Here is a 24260-nt window from a genome sequence, read left to right on the forward strand (position 1 = left end):
AAAAGGTATTTGTCAAAGCGCTAGGCCTTCTTTTATTTATTTCAGGGGACTTTTTGTCCTAATTTCACATTTATTTATTACATGCTCCATTCAGTTGAATATTTTAAAGAAATGGAAATAAAAACGAGCTGTATTTTTTTTTTTTTTGTCGAGTCTTTATTAAGCAACGATTATGCATAAAAACATTAATCTCAAAATGAGAAGTATGAAGTATGAGAATTATGAAATAAAGTCCCCCGAAAAACCAAAAAATGTGGGATTATGAAATATAGCCCCGTGAAACATATGTGGAGTTAGGAAATAAAAGTCACCTGAAATAATTATATTGTGAAATTTTTAAAGCTTTTAAAAAATGAGTCATTTGAAAACTGTCATTTAAAAAAATAAAAATAAATAAATAATAATAATAACAATAACAATAATAATAAGTAAATTGAAAAAAATGTATTAACTGATTTTTTGCATTTATTTATATTTTTTACGGGCTCATTTGTTTATTTCAAAATTTATTCCATTTATATATATTAATTTATTTCATGACCTTGTTTATTTATTTATTTGGTATTGTCTCAAATGTCATTCCATAAAAAATAGCTCATTGTAGCTGTAAAGGTTAAAGGAAGCATAAGTATTTTTAAGGTGTAAAAATTAATTTTAGTAATTGAATCTCGTCTGTTCTTGTGTGTTGAAGTGCACATAGATTAATTAACCAGTGCTCTACCATATGAGAGCACTCAACTGACAAAGTTAAATTATTTTATCACATACTCCTATCATGTAAAAATTATATATATATTTTTAAATTCAGGTTTTTCTGGATACATTACAGCAAAGATTAATTCAGGCCACAACAATTCCATGCTCAAATCCCCAGAACCTTTTTGTTCATGTTTATTTTATTTTATTTATGAGAGCAACCACAAAAAAGTAAAAAGCAATTCAAACCCAATGCTCACAGATGAAGACTATTTGATAACAGCATCAAGAAAAGGTTAATCTTCAATGTAAAATTAAAGATACAACATTATGCATGTAGTACAAAATGCATGTCTTAAACACACCCCGAGCAGGATATCCCAAAATTATAAGTATTTTTACATCGCTATGATGTTACCAAAGATTAATTGAACATAGAGCAGTTTATTACAGCATTCGATAGAAACCAAAGAGGGTTAAAGAAACGATGCTGTCAGGTTTCACTAAAGTCTGAGTAAAAATGGACCCAACAGTAAACACATTAATCTTTAAGTAGTGTAAATTATATTAAAAAAACAACAATCCCAAGTACTTAATACTACTTCATTTTCCATATTTAGACGTAAAGATGATTTCCTTTTTTTCTACAGTAAGTTAAAGTTAGTAATTAGCCTGCACCCTCACACATATAGAAATATGTTAAAAATTCATAAGTAATCTGTAGATGTGTGTGTGAAGCACAAGTTTATTGTGGGTGTATGATTGTATATAGTGGTACATGCATGCAGTATTGGAGGACGTATTTAGATCCTCACATAAAAGTACTAATAACATAACAACACATGTAACATCCTGCATTGAAAACGGGCTACTATTAAAGCATGTAAGTAGTTAAATGTAGTTAGTTTATTAAGAGTGGAAAAATGTCCCCTGTGATATATGGTTAAAGATTTACTGTTTTAGTTATTTCAGGGGAAGCTTATTTGATTTAATGATAATTTTCATTATGGATTAATCTGCTGATCATTTTCTCTATTAATTGATTGATTGTTTGGTTTAAAAAAAAAACAAACATAGTGAGAAATGGCACACAATGATCAAGAGCCACCTTCACAATGTCTGTTTTTGCCCAAACAAATCCAAATCTAAACATGATTACTAAAATCTTACAATTATCAATATTAACCCTTTGAAACCTGGATCATCATCTCCTTTCTTGTGCCTTTCCTAAGTATTCAAACCTTTGAAACACTGATCAAATTTGTGTCACTTCTTTCAAAATGGGAAAGAAGATAGTAAGCAACTTTGCATGAAATGTCTTCAAATTGCACAAAAACAATGTAAAAAGTGACAATAAATTTACCTGAAAAAATAGCTAAAAGAGAGAGAGAGAATCATTAGAATTTTTTCAGATAATTAATTAAAAATACCCCCAAATAAACAATATTTATAATTATTATAATAAACAGAATTTATTATTTTATTTTAGCACCTTTTTTTAGGTCATTTCCTGTTTTGGTTCTTTTACTTATGTTTTTATTTTTGCTTGGCTAATTTCAGGTAATTTTCTTGTAACTTTTTATTCATATTTGTTCTAATTTTTTGTTAATTTTTTAAAGTTGCTTCTGGCCTTTTTTTACATGTTTTTGAAAGAAATCAAGCCAATTTCAAGTTTCAAGGGGTTAAAGGGAAAAGTAGCAAATCTGCACATTTGTGAAGCTGGAAACAAAGTGTTGTTGTTGTTTTTAATAAGAATAATACATAGCTAACTTAATAACATCAACCATCAAAACAGTTAATTATTTGTTGATCAACTAATTGACTAATTAACTTATTTCAGCTTTACTTGAAAAAACTTTTGGGTAGTTTAATTTAAAACAAAACATTTTATTTTATACTAATGCTGCAAATCTGAAAAGTAACTAAAGCTACAGAAGTGCAGTAAAAAGTATAATATTTCCCTCTGAGATGTAAAGTAGTAGAAGTATAACAGAGCCTGAAAAGGAAATGTACTGTAGATATTTGTGCTGTAAAACCAACTTGCACATCTGTTCCTCCTCCATTGCACCTTTTGTCGTTACATTTTGTGTTCTTTAAATTCTGTTTTCCATTAATTTTTTAATTGCTTCTATATTTTTTTTATGTCTTATACTATTTAAATTCAATATTTTTATTCTTCCTTTATGTTAATTGTTTCTTACCAAAACACCAAGTCAAATTCCTTGTATGTGTAAATGTACAATGACAATAAAACCGGATTCTTATTCTGATTCTGATTCTGAAAGACTCAAATTTGTACTTAAGTGCAGTACTTGAGTAAATATGTTTCGTTTACTTCCACCACTTCATGCATGTTGTGCGTGTCCTCTCAGTGAGTACTGTATCTGCTGCTGTCTCTGGTCTCAGTTGTCTTTATCAGCAGTTTTGGAGCAGGAGAGCTGCTGTTACTGTGGTACCCATTAGTACTTTTGGTACCTGGAGAGAGACAAAGAGAAAGGAGAAAAAAACAGGACAGTGAACTAAACCTAAAAACTGTAGGGGTACCATGAAATTTCATAAACAAAGCAATACCAGCACCAGAATTATTGATTTAACACCAATTCTGGTTATTATTAAAAGCAGCTAAAGTAACAAAAGTCTACAGTCGGATTTGAGGCAGAGACACTGTAGTTACGCGTCTTACATCACCACACTACTGTGACACCCCCAAAATAGTCTAAAACAAAAAGGTCCAGTGTGTACGATTTAAACGGCTATATTTGCAGAGATGAAATATAATGTAATAATTTTGTTTCAGTGTATAATCGACTGAAAATTAGAGCTGTAGTATTTCTTTATGAGCTGTCTATATCTGCATAGGAAGTGGATTCTCATATATTGAGATTACTGTGTTGCACCACCACGTTTCTACAGTAGCCCAGAACGGACAAAAGAAAATATTGGCTTTGCGTCGGCCACGGTATTAGAGGCCCCTACATCGCGAGATCATCGGAAAAGTATTGATTTATAACGTGAAACTGCTGTATTTACTGTGTTTTTACTGGTTTTAATCAGCTGGTCTGTTTGTTTTGGAGAGAAAAAGACCTCTCAGCTCCTGATAAAAACCTCCTGAACAATGAACACTGAGGGACTTCCAGCTGGTTGCAGTCTGCAATCCTCACAGCTAGATAAAAACCATAATGAATAATAATAATATTTATTTGTAAAGCATCTTTCATACATAAAATTCAGCTCAAAGTGCTTTACATGCAAGAGTGCTAAGATTTAAACCTAACATTGCATGAGATACATGTATATAAATGCATATATACTCACATACATACACACACATACTTACATATATACATAAACCCACATATACACATATAAACCTAAAAATAAAATAAAATCATTATACAGCACATGGATACCAGGTCTGGCAATAAGTTGCAGAACAGGTCAGCAATGGAAAACAAATCAAATAAATAAATATGTAAAAGAGATATTAAACAAGAAAAGTCAAAACAATAAAAAACAGAAAAAAGGATAAAACACATTTTTAAGAAAATAAAACCATAATATGTGATAAAAAAAAATAATTAGACGGTGGGGCTAGTTAAAAGCAAGTGCATAGAAATAGGTCTTGAGCTGCTTCTTAAAACTATCGAGGTTGCTTCTCTGGAGGAGGTGGTTACTCACTGTAGCTGGAGACGGCCTGGATGTTGAGGATGGATTCCTGACCAAGTCTGCAGAGGGAGGAGAGACGGAGAGGTTGTGTTGGTAAGTTATGCCGAAGGAGACACACAGACACACTTCCTCTTCTCGTCCTCCCGTCTTACCTGTCCTCCTCTCCCTCCAGCAGCTTCCTGTAGGTGGCAATCTCAATGTCCAGAGCCAGTTTCAGGTTCATTAGGTCCTGCAGGCAAGAAAAAACATGAATCTTAGGGCTTTTCTCATTTCTCATTTTTTTTGCCCTCTCGTCTCCTCTTTCCTTGACCCCCCTGCGTGTGACCTGGAACTTGATCTCAGTGAGCCATTTTGGAGGATGTCTCAATTTTCTTAAAATCATCTCAAATATAGAGTAGGCTTTTTGAAGGAGCTTTGAGGACAGATGTACAGGTGTATCCTTAGCAGAAGTCTTTTGGCACATTTGATATACAAAAGAGCCCAGACCAACATGACACACAGCATGTGTAACTGCCATTACTTGTCCTTTTAGTATATATAAGGTACCAAAGTGCATAAAACAGCATGACATAAAGCTTGCTAGTCAAAGAAAGTGCCAGTGGAGGATCAGAAGTCCTAGCTAAGCCCCTAATGTCCTAAAATCCTGGAAACCTCCTAAAATCCTACAAATGTCTTAAAATCCTTGAAATGTCCTAAAAAATTCTAGAAATGTTCTATAATCTGAGATGTGTCCTAAAGTCCTAACAAAATGGCCTAAATTCCTAAAACATGCTTAAATCAGAGACATGTCCTAAAATAATAGAAACAACCTAGAATCTGAGAAATACCCTAAAATCATAGAAACATTCTAAAATCATAGAAATGTACTAAAAGCCAAAAATGTCCTAAAATGCTAGAAATGTCCTTATCGAAACATCCTAAAACATTACATGTCTTAAATCCTAAAAATGTCCTAAAATCCTAAAAACCTCACTACTACCTGAAGTCTTTTTTTGCTCCATAACTTGTATGTTGCACTGACATTGCACAATTTGTGCGCGCGCGTGTGTGTGTGCGTGCGTGTTCGTGTCTCTGTCACTCACCTGGTACTCTCGGAGCTGTCTGGCCATGTCTTGTTTGGCCCTCTGCAGGGCGTCCTCCAGGTCTCTGGTCCGGGCTTTGGCCTCTTTCACAGCCAGCTCTCCACGCTCCTCTGCCTCAGCCAGCTGGTTCTCCAGGCTGCCACGCTGAGGTGAAAGACAGGCGACACATCATCCATGCTGCTCTTAAAACTACCAAAAAATAACTGCATATCTGCGGTAGGTGTACCTGAGCTTTGACAGCCTCGATCTCGCTCTGCAGCCGGCTGATGAGTCGGTTGACCTCTGCCACCTCCCCCTTCACGATGCGGAGCTCGTCTCCATACTGACTCGCCTGACACGACATTTGGTCGCACTGCAGACAGAGAGTGGTCAACATTATGTCACAGCCTTGTCTTTTGGTACAAAACGCTGAAAATGAAAGGTGCTACACAAAAGAGATATATGTTATCATCTTCACATCATAGTTTATGAGAATCAGACTGATGTGAAAGACAGGGAGAGGGGGGTATGTTTTGATCTATCTTAAAGAGAGAAAATGTGTGTTTTTGTAAACTGAACTGATGCTTTAAGTGTTAAAACCTAAAAACAGAGAGACTGAGTACAATAAACCTTTAAGATCAGAGCTAAGCTAACTATGGGATAAAGAGGAGTGCGAACTATATTGTAATCTGTGTTGTTCTATAATACTACAATTTACTCCTTATTAATGTTATTTCTTATTGTCTTTTATATCATGCAGTTTCTAAACTTAATGTTAGAAAAGGAAAACCTTTGGAAGAGCTAAACTGTAGTATACCAGATATCTGACACTATGTGAACTCATTTGCAATAATACAGTGACTATATACTGTGAATGAATGTAAAATGAATGCTTTTGAATAGTGAAAAGTGGCCAGCATTTACTCAACCTCTTGACTTAAGTGCAAATTTGAGATATTTTATTTGAGTATTTCCTAACAAATTTTCACCTCTTTGGTTAAGAGATGTGAGTTCAGTGGGTCGATGTATAAAATCTCTGTAGCAGAACACAGTAGGCTGATATCAGAGATTATAATGACCACTGTATTCTGTGGTGCATTGTTAATGAGTCCTGTGTCCTTACTTTACTCCTGTACCAGGCCTCGGCCTCCTCTCGGCTGCGGGCTGCGATCTCCTCGTACTGAGCTTTCACCTCGGCTATGATCTGCTCCATGTTCAGGCTGCGACTGTTGTCCATCTGCACCACCACCGAGGTGTCTTTGATGCTGGCCTGCAGCTCACGCAGCTCCTGGTGCAGGAAAAAAAAAAACAGAAGTCACACACAAAATATACCATCCTGAATGTTAACAAGGGATAATATAAATTCTATTTTGTATATATAAGATCAAATATGTTTAAATAAGTTACTTTTTTAACCCTTTGGACCCTAGCTGGTATGAATTCTTAAAAATATATGGAAAAAAACAACATGCCACTTGGTAAGACATGAATCCCAAATTGCAAGAAATTAAAAGATTTAGAAAAAAAATGAAAGCAAAGAAAAAATTATATTTACATTTATTTCAAATAATTTTACAGAATTACATTTTAAGCACTTTTTCCAGGTCATGTCTTTTTTTATTAACTTTCTTTTTCATTTTTTACCTCTAATTTTCTTTTTTTTTTTTTTTAAACTTTTTCGTTTTTCTCTCCCAAATTCCAGGTAATTTTGTTTATCAATTAATCTACCAATTATTTTCTAACTGTTCTTACTCCAAGGTAATGCTTCCAATTCTTTATTTATTTTGTTTTTAACAATCAACAGTGCAAAACCCAACAATATTTTGTGTACTTCAATCTAAAACATGAAAAAGCAAGAACCTGGAATCATCGAATGTCTGAAAAATTAGCTGAATGATTAATTAATAATTATTACTTTTCTGTCAGTCAATTAATCAACCAATCATACAAGCTTTCCTCAGAAGCATAACAAAAACCAAAGTGGTTAAAAGAGGCCTCATCAGTTAGACAACACAAAATGTTTCAAATGAATGAAACAGAAAAAGTTTAAACATTTTAATCAATTTTACAACATGCTAGAATTTATTAAAACAATAAATCTTGATTTTTAGGTCTCATGTCATCATAATGTTAAAATTAGAATTAACCCTTTCAGCTCATCACCAGATTACATGTCCAGGCATGTTTCTGTGAAGCTGCAGAGCATCTTTAACTGGATAGTATGAATCATTTCTCCTGTGTTTAGGTGATGTTTTTTTTGCACGAAATCTGACGCTAAGTAGCAACAAGAACAACAAAGGAAAAAAAATTCCGCTGGTATATAAAAATATACCAGCGGATATAAAAAACAGTTCATAGCAGTTCACGTTTGAAGTTTTGACTCCAGTGAGTTGTGAGACGAAGGCAGAACAATGAACCAAGGAAAATGTGACAGTTGTAGGGAAATAACTGTAGACTGCAGATAAAAAATACAGGAAGATGACGAAAATGTTTTGATAAATCTGAAACCTTTTCACAGCCTCAATGATTTAAAGCATTAAAAAGTTTCAATACCTCCTCATAGACGTTGCGCAGGAAGTTGATTTCATCAGTCAGAGATCCCACTTTATCCTCCAGGTCGGCCTTCACCAGATAGGCTGAGTCTACATCCTGAACACAGAAACAAACACCACACGGAGATTAATGGTGCTATAAAGTCACAAGATCACCAAAGGTATTACAGTTCATCCTGAGGGAAAACTTACAGCAATTCATCCAATAGTTAAGAAAACCTTCATTCAAAACCACAGGAGGATTCATCTCCTGAGAACCATAAATGTCCGTACAAAATTTCATGACAATCCATCCAGTAGTTGTCACTCAACTGCTCTGAGAAGAATACTGAATTTGATTTTAATGTAATTATATTTAGGCAGGGACAGTGCACAACAATGCAGTGCAATGTAATTTATGCCATATGCATGAACACAGCCAAAACTGTCAAAAAATGATGAATGAAAAGCACCAAACAGTCCCTAAGGGTTTTGAGAAATGTAATGGAGGAATACATTTTTGGAAGGAAAATGTAGCGTAGTAAAGGTATGCATTTTAATTGGTAAATTTAGTATATATCTGTTCTTACTTGAATATAAAAACTCAAGCAAAGTAGAGATACTCTCAAAAAAAGAACACTGAAGTACTGTAACAAAGTATTAATACAATCATTACATTATTCCACTGAAATTTAGTTGTGTAGCGAATAGTAGTGTACCAAATTTCATGGCAATCAATACAATAGTTAGAAAGTCAGGACATGGCAAAAAATAACCAAATAGGTTAGACTATTGAGTATTGCCTGACCTTTTAGTCCTGAATGGGTTAATTTCCAGAGTGTCTTACATGAACTCTGGCTGCTGTTCTCAGCATTTATAGATTTTGATGCACGTGGGAAGAAGGAGATGAGAGACTAAAAGGACAATAGAGTGGTTCATCTTACTCACCACACCTGTGATGTTTGCATGTATGAATGCATGTGTGCATGCTGACCTTTTTCAGGATGACAAAGTCGTTCTCCAGGTTGTTTCTCTTGTTAATCTCTTCCTCGTATCTGAAACAGAAACGCCACACAAATTAAAGAACATATACTGAGATATTACAGAAACTACAGATATTGCAGAGCTCACAGTGACATAACTAACTTGTGTTTGTAGTCCTCCACCAGGCTCTGCATGTTCCTCAGCTCCCCGTCCAGTTTGGTCTTGTCATTATTGACCAGGTCCATCTGGCGCCTCAGACCCGCCATGTAGGCCTCGAACAGGGGCTCCACGTTGGACCGGCACACCACCTGGCCCTGCATCACGTCCAGTTTGGTCACCAGCATCTTGTTGTGCTGCTCCAGGTAACGAACCTGAGGGATGGAGGTGACACTAAATGCATCTTCTGACCAAGAGATTTGTTTCTGATCAAATAGCCATATTTTATTAAATTCAGCTAAATGTGTCCACTTGCATGATGTCTGTTTAGCTTCAAGTTATTTCAGCTTGTCTGATAAACAGTTTCTCTTTTTGCTTGTTACTTTATTTCACTGCTGTACTAACCTGTAACAACATTTTATTAACTCATTCAATGAATCAATCTATGAAGGGATTCGTTGTTGCAATATATAAATAGAAAGGGCGCTAACATTAGCACAACCTACGCCACTGCAGAGGCAGCAGATAGAGGCAGCAGCACCAGAGCATGTACTAAACTGTCCCCAAATCTACCTCGAATTTAGAAACCGGTTATTGAAGTTAGTCTGCAGATCTATTTGGTGCCTTACTTGTATGTGGATTTACAAAATGCATGCATGATGTGTCAGGCACGCTTTGATATTGCTGATTCTTGAGGACATAACTGTTGCACTACACTATTTACTATGTTATGTGTCAGCTGTATCAGCATTCGTTGTTTTTTTTTACTTCATGTGTATGTTATATTGGTCTTTGTGTGTTTTTGCTTGTATGGAAAATGGGAAAATATATATATATATGTTTTTGCCTAGAGCAGCAGAAATGCATGCACTGGTCCTGACTGCAGTAGATTATATAAAACATATAATTAAAATATTGGTTAGTAGTTGCCAACCCAATTACCAGAAAACAATGTTGCCATTGTACACGCCTATTTCTAATTTGTCTCTTAATTTTATCTTTTATATTTTTCTTTTAACTTATGTTTTTACTCTGTCTCGATCCTGCTCATTATTATTAATATTATTAATAATATTATTTTTGGTTTACTGCCTTTATTTTGCTATTGTATTTTCCTAACACGTTTCTGACTCTAATCTTTCATTTAATTCTACCTTTTTTTGTCTCTGGGGTTTACTGCTTCTGTCTTGCTTTCTTTGTCAAAGCTCTTTGCAAATGCTGTTTTTAAATATACTATATAATAGAGTTATTATTATTATTATTTCTGCAAACCACAGAGATGTATATTTGTATATTATTATGGTGTGAACACATTGAAACTTTACATTTGAACAATACTGTGGTTAGCCTGTAGTTAGGTTAAGGCACAAAAACACTACGAACACGAAACACGAAGTCAATAAATTTTAACTGGCTTTCTTGCTTGTTGGTCTTGAACAGTGTTCTGCTGCTTGGTGTCACCCCACCCACCATCTCCTCCACCTCACAATGAAGAGTCAGCTCACATACTTCATCACTTTAGAGAGGTTGATTATAGATATAAATCAACATGCAAATGGTACACATTTGTGTTTTTCAGAAACGAACAGTGCCAACAGTTTCTTCTGGTGGTTGAGCTGTAGTTGCAGCCGAAGAACAACGTCCTTCCTCAGAGGTTAAAGCAACTGCATCATTCCAACAGATAAGCAGCTCGATCTCAACATCAACACCTGACTGTAGCTGCACGGCTCGTGTTTCCTGCCTGCGGCCGGGTATATCCACCACCCATTATACCTCATCCCTCCGACACAAAGCCCGCGCTCTGTTCAGGGCAGAATAATCTCCCTCTGAGACACAACCCCACCATGCCTGACCTGATTTATCAGGTTACAACACAACGACTCAATGGGACGGAAACAGGACAGATAGCTTAAATATCCAGAGTGACCCACTGATTCAGGTTAATGGCTCTTTAAATCCAGGATGCATTCACAAAATTTTTGGCTCTTTTTAAGGCTTTTAATCTTTGTTTTTTGAATCATCTGTTGATGTTCATGTCTGAAACAATTGGTATGAACAAATAACATTTATCAGTATGTGACCATCATTCAGATTTAAACTGGGTTATCATCCTGCAACAAATAAATTTTGTCTTCTTGTTGCATCAGACTGATTACTTCTCTGCATGAGGGGGAGCAGCTCTTTAATGTTTCAGTGCTGCTGGGATCAGTCGGGTTGGATTACACCAGTAATTGCAGGGTTTGTTTATTAGTCAGTTGACTCGACTTTGTCTTGTAGCTGCTCTGATGACTCGAAGAAGGGGTCTTTCTGCCTAAATGTCCAAAATGTAATCAGTTATTGCCCAAATGCAGCTGCATGTAACCGGTTCCATGTTTAAGTTAATATCTATAAACTGTCCCAGAAGAGTCCAGGTTGTAGTCGGCTCGTCTCTCCTGCAGCTCAGAGCTCCTTCCACCCCGAAAAGAGCAAACAAGGATTCTTTTGTGAATCACCTAGATGGGACGTCACAACAAACGTCTCATTTACAGACGGATAGAGACAAGATTTCAAATGTTTTCACAGTATTTTGTCTTGGAACACTAATAATGATTTGAAGGTTAACTTTCACCCCAAATATTATATATACCTTTTTGAAACACATATTTCTCTACCTTTAAAATCTTCCAAAGACTTTGACACGCTGAAATATGTAGATAATGAGCATCAAATTTAAGAAGAATTTCAATCTGCTTTGCACTTTGGCTGTAATTTCATGGTAAAATAAGACATTACAGGCATTTTAGATAGAGAGCAGTTAAAATCAGGTCAAAAATATATTTTCTAAAAATATATTACAAGGTGATTTCATCATTTATATCTCTTATAACACTATGTTATTTTATATTCTATTATACTACTGATTTCAGTAAACAATAATCATCTATTACTACTTGTATTAGTAATATCTTTATATCATTTTTAGCAATTTTGTTTTCATAATTATGTAATCTTGCATAAAGTGCATAGATTATGAATAATACTATATACTAGAACATTATTGAGAATAATGTATTTATATTGGACTACTTGACTGCTTTCATACAAATATTTTCATGATTTACTTTTATATTTGGCAGCTTTTAAATGTTTTTTCTTTAATGTCTTTAATTTCTTCTAAATGCAAATACTTACTTATCTGTTTTCTTACCTCTCAGCCTGTTTGAATTTTCACATGAATAATAATCAGTAAAGTTTAATCCTTTTTTTTTTTTTAATTGGCTATAATCTTGCAGATACATGCATCACGTATGTAGTATTGGACGTCTTTGTGGTACATTTAAATGAAATGAAATAAAATAAAATAAGCTCTCCAAATTTTTTTTTTTAAAGTTAGTTTTGTACATTTGTATATTTGGACGACTGTCCAGCACTCTGTCTCTGTCTACCTGAAGTGTATCTCCGCTGATGTGAGAAGTCAACAATGGCTCCATTGTGAGAGTGTGTTACCGACTCCGTGAGAAAGCGGAGATGTTCCCTAAGTACGGTATCAATGTCTGGCTTTATCACAGAGCTGCTCACTCCTTCTGTGGGAAATGTGTGTTCTTCAGGAGCCTCGATAACATGACTACAGATTCACTTCCACATTTAACACCCACAATTTTACTCTTTGACTACAAGCCTGATGTCTGCAGGCACTCACCCACCGAGGTTGTTATTTTGACCTTGTGAAGGTCAGTACAGTTAGCTTGAGTCCTTAAAGCAGCTATAAATATGTTTTCATCATCATTTCTTAAATGATAACAGACAGTGTGATCACTTGTACAAATATTGTTTACAATGTTAGCCAAAGATGCTATTTGAAGTGAAAAATGTTTCCTTTTTTTCTTTTTTTTCACCATTTTTGGGCATGTTGAACATATTTTATAAATCACATCAAATGCAAATAAACAGCAGACATTGGAGGGTCATTTTAAGGTAAGTTTGTGCAAGTTTAGGAAATTGGCTGTTGTCACAACAAGCAGCAGTCAGGGATGATAGCAAATGCTAAAAACATAGAGTGACAGTGTGAGATAGGAGTGGTAAAGTCATAAAACTCTGTCAGCTAAATATCAATATCTATTTACAGTTATCTACCATAAGGTTGTACCAGACTAAGAAAAGCTGCAGCAGCAACACTCTTGATTGAAGCTGAGCAAGAATGTATTTTATCGCTCATGAATTCAACTTTTTGTCAATAAGGAAAAAAATATTTCTTCTTTACCTAATTATATAGATTTACTTTAACTTTTTTAAAAAAGCAAGTCCAATTTATTCATTTTCTAAGCTAAAGCAGAACCAAATCAAATTATTATTTGGTGTATAAAATGTGGGAAAATAGTGGAAAAATTGCAATTTTAACAACAACAAGGGAACATCCTGATGTATTTAATCTACTTAAATTTCCCTCGGGATCAATAAAGTACCTATCTATCTATCTATCTATCTACAATGAAACATAAGAGAAACTCAGAAAATCATCTGATTTTAGGGGCTGAACCCAGAGAATGTTCAGCTTTTTTTCCCCAAAAAATGGTGTAAATTAATTATCACTAATAAAGATAATTTCTGAACATTTTTCTGAAACAGTGAAGTACTCAGATCTTTTCTGATTAAAAGTAGTAATACTACAGTAGAGAGATGTTCTTTAAAAGTCCAGCATTTAAATTTTTACTTATGTAAAAAAATAAATATCATCAACAAAATATACTAAAAGTAACAAAAGTACAAGTGCTTATTATGCAAAATGGCCCATTTAAAAATAACATATATTATATTGTTAGATTAAAATTATTGATGCATTTATGTTTTTTTCATCACTTTTATGTTGCAGCTGGTGAAGGTGAAGGTCACTGTGATAACTTTATATAGTATAATCTATGAATTTCAGCAAGGGGTCAATGAAATTTGATCTTAATCTTTTGTAAAATCAATAAATATTGTTTTATACTTGGATAGAAGCATAAAGCTGGCTAGTAGAAAATGGAAATACTCAAAGTTGAAGTAATATTACTCTCTATTAATGATTTACTGATTAATTGACTAGCTGTTTCAGGCCTTGTGTTTTTACCTTATCGATGAAGGTTGCAAAGCGGTTGTTGAGGCTCTTGATCTGCTCCTTCTCGTGGGCTCGGCACATGGACAGGTTGGGGTCGATCTCCAGGTTGAGGGGGGCCAGCAGGCTCTTGTTGACCGACAGGGAGGCCAGCGGGGCCCCGAGGCCGTGGTGGTGCCCGTTGGTGCTGGTGTAGAGAGAGCTGCTGCTCAGGGAGATGCCACTGAAACCTCCCTGAACTGGACCGAAACCGCTCAGCCTCCTGGACCCGCTGCTGGTCCGGACGGAGTTACTGGAGCTGATTCTCTTGGTGCGACTCAGACTCATGGTGGAGACAAAGGTGGTGGGATGAAAGCAGTGGTGAGACAAAAAAACGGAGAGAGGAATGAATATTTGGGTTCAAAGGAAGCAGATGAGACAGGTGAAATGAAAACAGGCAGGTAGAAGAAAAAGAGACTGGGAAGAGAAAAATGAAATGCAGGTTTAAAAGAGGAGACAAGACTTGCAGGGAACAAGCTGAGCAGAGAAGGACTGGGCGAATGCAAAAAGAGGTGACCAGGTGAGTGTAAGATGTCAGACCACAGTGAGGTGTCTCAGGTGTCGCGTGGCCTTTTAAACTTCCCCCGGGTGGAGGAGGAGAGAAAGTGGAGCACCAGAGAGATGTGGTGTCAGATATCTAGTGTTCCTGACTAGCAGGGAAATGTAAATAAGTTACCTGTTCTTTTTTTTTTTCAAACAGGTGCTGGAGGATTTGTTTATGCTATAAAAACAGAAAAAGATCATTAATTACCCTCCAAAATAAAACTTCTAATCTAAAATATAATAATTATGTGGAGAGCTCTGATCTAAATGTGGCAATTTTCTACTTTTTTTTTTTTTTTTTTTTTTTTACTTTAATGCCTCCAGCTGGTGAAAATGAGATTTGATCTGTTTGTGTGGTTGTATTTCACCCTACTTTGGATCTGAAAACATCCAGATTAAATCATGGTTGCACTGTTGTATATTGATTGGGTGTTATCAGCCTCATAGATATGGGTTAGAAGAAACCTGCTACAACTACTAGAAGGTTAAGAAGGTCATTTTAGCCCATTAAATAGCTGTTATCAGTTTTCATCAGGAGCAGTTTCATTCAGTTCCAGTGAGGTTTAGGCTCCAAAAATATGTGGTTTGGTTTAGAAAAAAAAAAAGATTATGATTTGGCTTAAAATAAGTGTGTTACATAACATGATGCTACATGACGAGACACTGACGTAATTTATGGAGGTTCACAGGGGTCATTTCTCAGACAGGCTGGAAGGCTGAATGGCTTAAATTACGATTTAATAAATTCATTGAACCTGGGTTACATGATCTACTGAGCAAACTCCTCTGCTGATTCAGAACATATGATGTAGTTAAAGCTAAAGAACAAAAAATCAAGTAAACAAACAAGTACGGATGACTCAAAGAAGATCCCCTCAGATAGCTTTTATGAGATATGAATTATAATTTGTGTCTGATATGCTTTTTATGATCAGGCAGTGACTTTCCATGTTACCAGACGCGCATTTGTTGACATCACTGTAGTGACATCCCGACACGTCATAGCTTGATGCAACAAGGAAACCTAAAACATCACTGGGAGCGTCACTGACCGAGTGTCAACATGTGATGAGTTTGACAGGTGTTGTTTTATTTTTACACAAAAAAGTTCAACTATCTAATTCTTTTAAAATCAAATTAAATATACTATACAAAGTGAATCCATGTAAATGTAAACTTGAGATTTTAAGTTTCCACATCACAATTATGTAAGTTTCACACTGAATCACAACTGGCCTCCAATGTCACAATGACTAATGACAAACACATAAATTCTGCACAGTGAAGCTCAAATATCTAAGAGTTGTAACAAAAAAACACACATTTTCGAGTTAATGCAGACTTAATTTATCCTGAGGGAAAATCTTGTGCAACAATTGCAATACAAAGTGACTGTAAATACGGTGCAAATTAAACAAAATATAAATGCAGAGCTTGACTAAAACTTGATCATTCATTAAATTATTTCATTTCTGTTGTTTTGAAAAATTATGTTTACACAATGAAATTCAAGCATTGTCAAGTAACAGCTGGTCATGTGAACATATGGTGACTATATATTTTACAAAACTCTTTCCTGGTCAATCAAAGTGAGAGGTTCTGATTTTACCTTTAAACTATTGAATGACACAAGGTGTTGAGTCTTTGTTTGTTTGACTTTTGTCCAAACGTCTTCTTTTGGCTGGTGTGTCTGATGATGGTCCTCTCTTCCTTTTTGTACTCACCATCTTCTTCTTCTTCTGTGCTCCTGCAGGCTCGGCCTTCTTCTTCTTCTTCTGTACTCCTGTAGGCTCGGCCTCCTTCTTTTTCTTCTTCTGTGCTCCTGCAGGCTCGGCCTTCTTCTTCTTCTTCTGTGCTCCTGCAGGCTTGGCCTTCTTCTTCTTCTTCTGTACTCCTGTAGGCTCGGTCTCCTTCTTCTTCTTTTTCTGTGTTCCTGCAGGCTTGGCCTCCTTTTTCTTCTGTGCTCCTGCAGGCTCGGCCTCCTCCTTCTTCTTCTGTGTTTGTCCAGGCTCAGCCTCCTTCTTCTTCTTTTGTGGTCCTGCAGACTCGACCTTCTTCTTTTTTTGTGGTCTTGCAGGCTTGGCCTCCTTCTTCTTCTTTTTTAATGCTGCTGGCTCAGCCTTCTTCTTATCTGCTCCTGTTAGTGTTCAATTCACATTAACAAGAATTTCAAGTCAATTCAGTTTTGGTTTTTTTTTGTCTCAGAGTGCAATTTGTAATGCAGTAAGTAAAAAAAAAAAAAAAAACAACACATAAAGCACAAACAATGACACAGAATCATACAACAGTTACATTAATCTGTACACAAGGTGATTTGCATCTGTGACCATTCAGGCCCCACAGGAGAACACTTAAGCACATGTATAGTATTTCATCTTGCTTCTTCTGAGTGTTAATTTCAGTCTGTAAAAGCAACATTACAGCTGTAATCCACTAATGCATCGCTGTGAATTAGATTGACATGCTGAAATTAACCAAAACAAATAATTAAATATGGGAACACAATTTAATGGTGCTCAAAATGTGAGATTTATGATGCATTCTTTGATTAAATAGTTCCACTCTTATGCACAAAAGTACAAGGTGAACCCAAAATATAAACACAGTAAATACAATTTGTATCTCTTGTGTCAATAAACAAAAAAATACCTTTCTTCTGAGTTTGTCTTTTGATGGAAGTTGTCTTTGTTGTTCTGGGCAGAGCCGTCGTCCTTTGTGTCGATGCTTTCTGATTGGTCTTCAGCTCCACTTCCACAGGGTAGTGGTCACTGATGCTCTGAGTCTGAGAGAACAAATAAGGTTAAATATCCCGTAGGGCCCGCTTTAATATTACACACACTTGTATAACTGCACACAATATGTGCTTCTCAAAATAAAGCTTTAAAAAATATTAGACATTAATATTATATATTTAGCATTACAGTCCTGTTCATAAACATCAAATATTCATTAGTTTTCAGAATTTCAGCCCTTGTCATGATGCAACAATGATTTTAGATGAATGTATATATATATATATACATATACATATATATATATATATATATATATATATATATATATACATATACATATTCAATAAACTACATGCAAAGTGGATTTTTTTATTATCACAGTCTAGGAGATGTCAATGATTAGCAGCAACATTGATTTGTGACAGGTCACCTAGTGGAAATTGCATGTATTTTCTCCATATACCAAATATGGTAAAAATTACATCATCAGGTGAAAAATAGAAAGAAAATGACAAATTTAAAGGCAAAAGCCCTGAAGGACACCCAGAAATAATACAATGCATGTTTTTATGCTTTGATGCCTGCAGGATCAAAAATTGCAGTTTGAAGTGGATTCAATGGAGCATTTTTTTTGCACTTAACATTATGAATTAACAATTTTATTTACAGTGTATTTTGTGGGAACAAAAATACACAATCTTCCCAAAATTTATGCCATATGCATGAACACAGCCAAAATGATCAAAAAGTAAAGAATGAAAAGTGTGTAAAATGTGCCAAAAGTGATAAAAAATTGCAGTCTGAATGGGCTTTAATGGTGCTTTTTTTGTACTTCAATATGAATGTAACAATTTTGGGCATGTAAGGTGCGTATGAAATGCGGCAAATAATCCCAAAGTAACAATGATATGTCTCCTTTAAAGTACTGTAAATCTACTAATTATTAAGAGGTCTGATGATGTGCTGATGAACAGAAACATGAGTCTCACTTGTTCATCCGTCAGGTCGAACTCTTTCTGGAAGTTGAAGGGTTTGGCCGAGCCAGGGACGATGCCGTCCAGCATGGTCTGTCTGTACACAACGATCCTGTTGGCAGAAAATGCCTCACAACCTTTAAAACCAATTACACAAAAAAAAATCTGCGAAGACAACAGCCCTGAGTTGTGAGCTACCTGTCGTAGGTGTGGTCATTACAGTTACTGGTCGTGGTGTCAACATCATCCTGTATCAGCCAATGATACGGAGCAGAAGAGATGCGGATCTTCTTCTTCTTCTTCTGAGAGAGGTAACGTCCATCTGCATTAAAATCCCCCAAAATCATAATTTTCTGAAAAAGAAATAGCAACACAACTGCTATCACGATGAAACACTGTTTGCACAAATCAGCTATTTTTTTTTTTTACTTTGGTTTGATTCCCCCTAATTAAGACTTGGATCCCCTCTCTAACACATTTATGTATCCTTCTTACCTGTAATCATAAATTTTGCAATATATTTCCAATATATACATATACATAAAGTAACTATAAGTTTGTAATGGAGACAAAATTACAATACTTCCCTCTGACTTGTGGTGGAGTAGAAATATAAAGTACTTTAATATTTTTATGCTCAAGTAAAGTAGGTCTACAAGTATGTCAAGAACAGTACTTGAGTAAATGTAGTTACATCCCACCACTAGCAGGTAGCGGCTGTACGTTACCAACACCAAGTAATTTCGAGGAAATACAACAAATATAACAAATTTGGAAATTCTTTAACAAAGTCAGAAAGTGCAAAGTAAAAGAACCAATTACCTTCAGTGACAAAGACATTACAGACAAATGAAACAGTCTTTCATCAGACTTAAACAGAATTTGTCAGTGATCATTGAAATATAAAGCTTTCAAAAACTGATAAAAGGCTGAACTGTCAGAAAGCAGAACAGTATAGATGTCTGCTGTAAAGAAAGAAAACGAATCTGTCTCATATAAGTGAGATTTAACAGAACATCAGTGTCTAAATCTACATGTTAAGACTATGTTTGCTGCTAAGTTTAGTAACACCAGGAGCTAAAAAGCTTTCTTTTGTATATTAAAATTGACAAACCTGATTTGAATATCATAAAATGTCTAATCATTAAATTCAAAGTTAGGAAGGCAAAAAAACATCAGCATATATTCAATTTCAGAGTCAGTTTGTCAAACAATCAACCTACATTAGTCTTCCACTTCCTCCTGACAACATTGACCACGTCATGCAGCTCATCCAGCTCCTTCAGCGAGTCGTTTGGTTTGGTGTGGACCGGGATCAGAACCAGGTCTTTCACCACTGGAAAACACAGGTACAGTATACAGACAGTTAAAACATATTCAGACAAAAAGTACAAAATACTTAAAGTACAGTATAAAAGATGGACCTGTGGAGGGACAGCTGAAGCGAAGGATGAAGGGCTCTCTGGCGAAGGCGTCCACATCTCCAACCTGATTGTCTTCATACTGGTGACAAGCTTTCAGTCTCACATCATTCTCTCTGAGACACACACACACACACACACACACACACACACACACACACACACACACACACACACACACACAAAAATATTGAGGTGTTTGTGCTACATGAACCCATGTACGTAGTCTTTGGTGTGCATTCAGCTCTTTCTGAGTCTAAAACTCACACAGTTGCATCACAACACTTTATCATAACTTTAATTTTAGAGTGAAAGAGCATCTAAAGTCTCTTACCTGTAGAAACAAACAAAGCGCTCCTTGTAGGTGTCTCGTCCCAGCTGGGAGCTGGCGGTCATGGAGTAAGGACGGTCTCTGTTGGAGCTGAGAGAAATAAAACAACAAAAAAGTTGGTTAGCTTGGATTTTGTCCCACTTTGAGGCTGAGTTTAGGCATGGCTCACCTACTCTCCATCTCCAAACTACCCACTCTCTGACTGAAGTATTTTGCGAATCTTAACTAAGTAATTTCAGGTGCCTAAATCTTTGAGGTATGGATAGTGTGGAACTACAATGTCGGAGTTTGGCAAAATAGCCTTTATGCAGCTCCATATATGTGGAGTCTTTTGCAGAAAGACTTAAAGTTAAACTCAGTGGTTCCTCAAAGCTCAGCTGTAGGACTTTTGTATATCATCTTCTGCATGCTGATGTCAATGTGTAGCTGAGCTCATCTTTTAGTTGTCTTGTTTTTAGGGTTTGTTTATAGTGTATATTAATATACCTTTTAGTTCCCCTTTGTGTAACTTTATTTTGTGTTCTTTTTGTGCTTTAAATTGCTGTTTTGTAGTTGTAAATTTTTTGATTTTGTATTTTTGTTCCATGTTACCTGTTAACTTTTGTTGCTGCCTGTCTTTTCCAGGACACTTTTGAAAAAGAGATTTTTAACCTCAAGATGTTTTTCCTCATTAAATAAAGGTTAAATTTTAAACAAAATTTTAAAAAAAACAACAAAACAAAAAAAAAAAACGATATCCTTTTGTTGAAGTCCTGTTGTGGAAGTCACTTGTTGTGACTTCCACAACAGGAAGTCTCAGGCAGAGATCAAAATCTCTGCCTGAGATCAAAAGATGTTTGTGTTTGCTTTGAGTAAAAAGTGGATGTCCAGATGCGATTCAAATATAAAAAATCTGTTGGATGTGACTGATTCTGTCAGACTGCATCTTCAAGTGACGCCACCCGTGCACATTGCATCAACGCCACCTACTCGAGTGTGTTCTCGTGTGATGCCATCCAACCAGAAGGTGGCTTTTAGCGTCATGCTTGTATGCCAAAAGCACTAACAGAGTGGACGTATTTGACGTATTTGAATGAGAACAGGCTGGTGCTCCACTTGGGCTACCCAAGTAAAAAGGTCTGGACTCGCCACTGTTGAGAACACAAGAACGCAAAAACATGAATGGCCCCATTGAGGGCCAATGTTTGGTTTGTCTCTTCTAGGCTACTGTAGAAACATGGCGTTGCAACATAATGATCTCCGTAGATGAGAACCCGCTCCCTGTGTAGATATTAACAGCTATGATTCTTATTCTCAGGTGATTATACACTTACTAAAACATGTTATATTCCATTTCTGCTGATATATCCCCCTAAATCCATTACACTGGACCTTTAAGTCTGCACTTTTAGGTATTTAAAATGCATCATTATAATATAAAGAGAAAAATATAATTGTAAAAAAATTGAAATATTCTAAATGCCAGGTTTTCCCTCTTTATGAAATTATTGTTACAGCAAGTTTTCATTTAAGAGAACTCACCTGTTGTTGTTGAGCTCTTTCAGTAACTTCTCCATGGCCTTACCGCTCTTATCCATCACCTCCAGTATCACCACCACACTGTACTGGGACATGATCTGCAGGGAGCACATCAACATGTTGTTTAAATGGCACATACTGTGCATGCTGTTATCACAGTTTGTGTCCTATCAATAAAATCATGAAAATGAAGGAGCTACCTTTGTGAGATAGTGGACCACTGTCTTATCCGTGACTTTTTTCCATCCCAGGTTTTTGGCATTGAAGGCTGCAATCTTCATTTTGACTTCATATAATTAAGAATGTTTAATTCTGGTCCAGTTCTGTGGCTTGTTCAGATGAGTTTCAATATTAATGAAATATTTTGATTGGGTTTTGAATATAGAAAAACATACCAATACATAAAACAATATATAGAACAGTGCAATACACACAATGCACACCCTTAGGCCTACATATACAAGACACAAAACATAGCATAGGTAGAAGATAAATAAAACCTAAAAATACAAATAAATAAATAAATAAATAAAATAAAATTAAATATTAGATTGTATTTTCACCAAAAGTGCAGAAGGTCTCCTGACATCTAGTACGAATGGCTGCCAGATTCCCTCAGTCGCACCAATTGGTGTATTTAAGTTGTTTCGGATGAGTTTCACTACAGTGGAGACAGAAATTCACAACAAAACAGTAGGAGTTTCTCTGAAGATCAGCATTAAGAAGAACTTTTGATACTTTAATATCAATCAAATAATGGGTCATGGGTTGGCCTAATCAAGAGGTCTGAGTGACAACTAATTAATTAACAATACAGTGTGATTCAATCTACCCTAATTCCTTCAACACCTCAAAAACGACTGGATGGTTAATTCAGTAATTACACACAGGGATCTGCTGATGTTAAACAGTTTGTCTCAGCAGAGCAACTTTCAAAATGAACAGGAATGACAATAACACAAAATAAAACTATTAGGTAATGTGTTTTCCTTTACATACATGAAATAAAATAAGGAGTAGAAGCAAATGAGGAACAGACGCAGGAAAAAGAAGAAACTGAGGTATGTGTGTGAAACTTAGAAATGTCCCCTGAGGGTAAAAAAAACAACATAAACACTGCAGTTGGTTTTGTTGAAACATGTCAGCTGTCTGTCTTGAGCCCAGTGTCAAAAGCACAAAAGCAACAAGATGCCTATTTAAAGTAACAATTCAAAAGTAGTTCATTTTTATTCATGCATAAACCTGTGAGCCACATTTGAATTTTGCAGCAAGTTGAGCTTCTGCCGTTTTAATTTTAACTTCAGAAGATTTTGTTTTTTATGAAATGGTTTAAGCTGACACCTGTCTAAATGCTTCATATTTTAGACATTAATTTATACTTTTATCCTCCTTGCACTAACAATGTAAATTTCAAAGCAAAATAATGTTATTAAATTGAGTTGAGTCATTACGTTCACACCATTCTGCATTCACAATAGTGCTTCTCTGACACAATCAGCAGTTTTCTAGTTTCATTCTGGAGTCCTAAAAATGAAACTGAATGAAATTCCTTGAAGTAATCATGTTTCTGTAAGGGCTTCAGCTGCAGAGGAGTTTTCAGAAAAGTGGGAAAGTAAAACAAACAGCGGAATAACTCACCGGTCCAGTTGATGAAAGCACACTAAGAGTGGTGACTGCATCAGCAGACAGACTGAGAATGAACTCTGCAGAAAACAGAACAACTGACAGACCTCAGAGACAGGAAGTGTCTCACAGAGGCCACAAAGCCGCTCTCTCTTGCTCTCTCTCTCTCTCTCTCTCTGTCTCTCTCTCACATACACACACACACACGTTACATACAGCAGATGCATGCAAACTATCCCACACCCACCTTCTATCAGTTATCTGGGCCTGTAAGTGTTTCCTGACTGTGAGAACAAACACCACAGAGCTGTCACTGGTCACATTATCAGAAAAAGAGAAGATCTGACACATCAACCACCACATCAAACTTTTAATTGGTTTTTTTATATTTTTCTTTTCTTTCCGAGAGTAAGATGAGAAGATCGACATCAGTCTCATGTCTGTGGGTTAAGCACAGAGCAGAGGTCTGGATGTTGTTAGCTTAGTTTAGCATAAAGACTAGCCTGCTTTTTTCTTCCAAAAACATTGTAATAAAGGCAATAAGTAACTTGGTAAGAAATGTTATGAAAATCACAAGAAATTAGTAGATTTAGAAAAGTATTTTCCAAAAGCTAGGGAAAAAGAGAAAAAGGAAAACTATATTTGTAATTATCATGATAATTATCATAATTTTCAGGAACTTTTCCAATGTAATGTATTTATTTGCTTAACTTTCTTTATGTTTGTTTGTTATTTTTAATTATTTTTACAGTTTTCGTAAATTACACAAATTTTTTGGGTCATTTATTCTTTTGTTACTTTTTTCACAAGCTTAAGACCTACCTTTATTACCTTATGGTATGAAGCACTTTGTGCTACAGTTTGTTTGAAGATTGCTATGCAAATACATTATTTATTGATTAATTTTCAAC

The 24260-nt window shown here is 35.6% G+C and overlaps 2 protein-coding genes across 6 annotated transcripts; both read right to left on the reverse strand.

The window, feature by feature from the left end:
- Positions 1 to 785: 785 nt before the first annotated feature.
- Positions 786 to 15931, reverse strand: LOC121960822 (intermediate filament protein ON3). The gene is made up of 10 exons (XM_042510695.2): positions 14181 to 15931; positions 9101 to 9309; positions 8949 to 9009; positions 7977 to 8072; positions 6547 to 6711; positions 5671 to 5796; positions 5445 to 5588; positions 4515 to 4591; positions 4375 to 4421; positions 786 to 3171 (listed from the first exon to the last, which is right to left on the reverse strand). Exons 1-10 carry the CDS (start codon positions 14490 to 14492, stop codon positions 3065 to 3067), a joined length of 1344 nt encoding a protein of 447 aa, XP_042366629.1. The 5' UTR covers positions 14493 to 15931; the 3' UTR covers positions 786 to 3064.
- Positions 15932 to 16070: 139 nt separating this feature from the next.
- Positions 16071 to 23457, reverse strand: LOC121964411 (deoxyribonuclease-1-like). Of its 5 annotated transcripts, none has more exons than XM_088070663.1 (11): positions 23365 to 23457; positions 22290 to 22387; positions 21927 to 22049; positions 21730 to 21824; positions 20212 to 20298; positions 19881 to 19993; positions 19680 to 19792; positions 18655 to 18809; positions 18472 to 18568; positions 17397 to 17529; positions 16071 to 16884 (listed from the first exon to the last, which is right to left on the reverse strand). In XM_088070663.1, the coding sequence occupies exons 3-11, from the start codon at positions 22005 to 22007 to the stop codon at positions 16364 to 16366; spliced, it is 1395 nt and encodes a 464-aa protein (XP_087926789.1). In that variant the 5' UTR covers positions 22008 to 22049; positions 22290 to 22387; positions 23365 to 23457; the 3' UTR covers positions 16071 to 16363. The 5 variants fall into 5 exon arrangements, with proteins under 5 accessions (XP_087926789.1, XP_087926768.1, XP_087926796.1 ...); XM_088070642.1 differs by having other exon boundaries at positions 21927 to 22055; XM_088070670.1 differs by lacking the exon at positions 23365 to 23457 and having other exon boundaries at positions 22290 to 23350.
- Between the last annotated feature and the right edge of the window lie 803 nt (positions 23458 to 24260).

The sequence above is a fragment of the Plectropomus leopardus genome, chromosome 2, assembly GCF_026936395.1.
Source record: "Plectropomus leopardus strain MGB_pleo_1.0 chromosome 2, ASM2693639v1, whole genome shotgun sequence".
NCBI lineage: Eukaryota > Metazoa > Chordata > Actinopteri > Perciformes > Serranidae > Plectropomus > Plectropomus leopardus.

Coding starts and splice junctions, on each gene's coding strand:
- LOC121960822 (XM_042510695.2), bottom strand. CDS start 14,492: ATGAGTCTGAGTCGCACCAAGAGAATCAGCTCCAGTAACTCCGTCCGG. Junction 6,712..7,976: donor TGCGCAACGTCTATGAGGAG/GTATTGAAACTT, acceptor TTCCTGCACCAG/GAGCTGCGTGAGCTGCAGGC. Junction 5,589..5,670: donor TCGAGGCTGTCAAAGCTCAG/GTACACCTACCG, acceptor CTTTCACCTCAG/CGTGGCAGCCTGGAGAACCA.
- LOC121964411 (XM_088070663.1), bottom strand. CDS start 22,007: ATGAAGATTGCAGCCTTCAATGCCAAAAACCTGGGATGGAAAAAAGTC. Junction 21,825..21,926: donor TGGTCCACTATCTCACAAAG/GTAGCTCCTTCA, acceptor TGCTCCCTGCAG/ATCATGTCCCAGTACAGTGT. Junction 18,810..19,679: donor GGAGGAAGTGGAAGACTAAT/GTAGGTTGATTG, acceptor TTTCTTTTTCAG/AAAATTATGATTTTGGGGGA.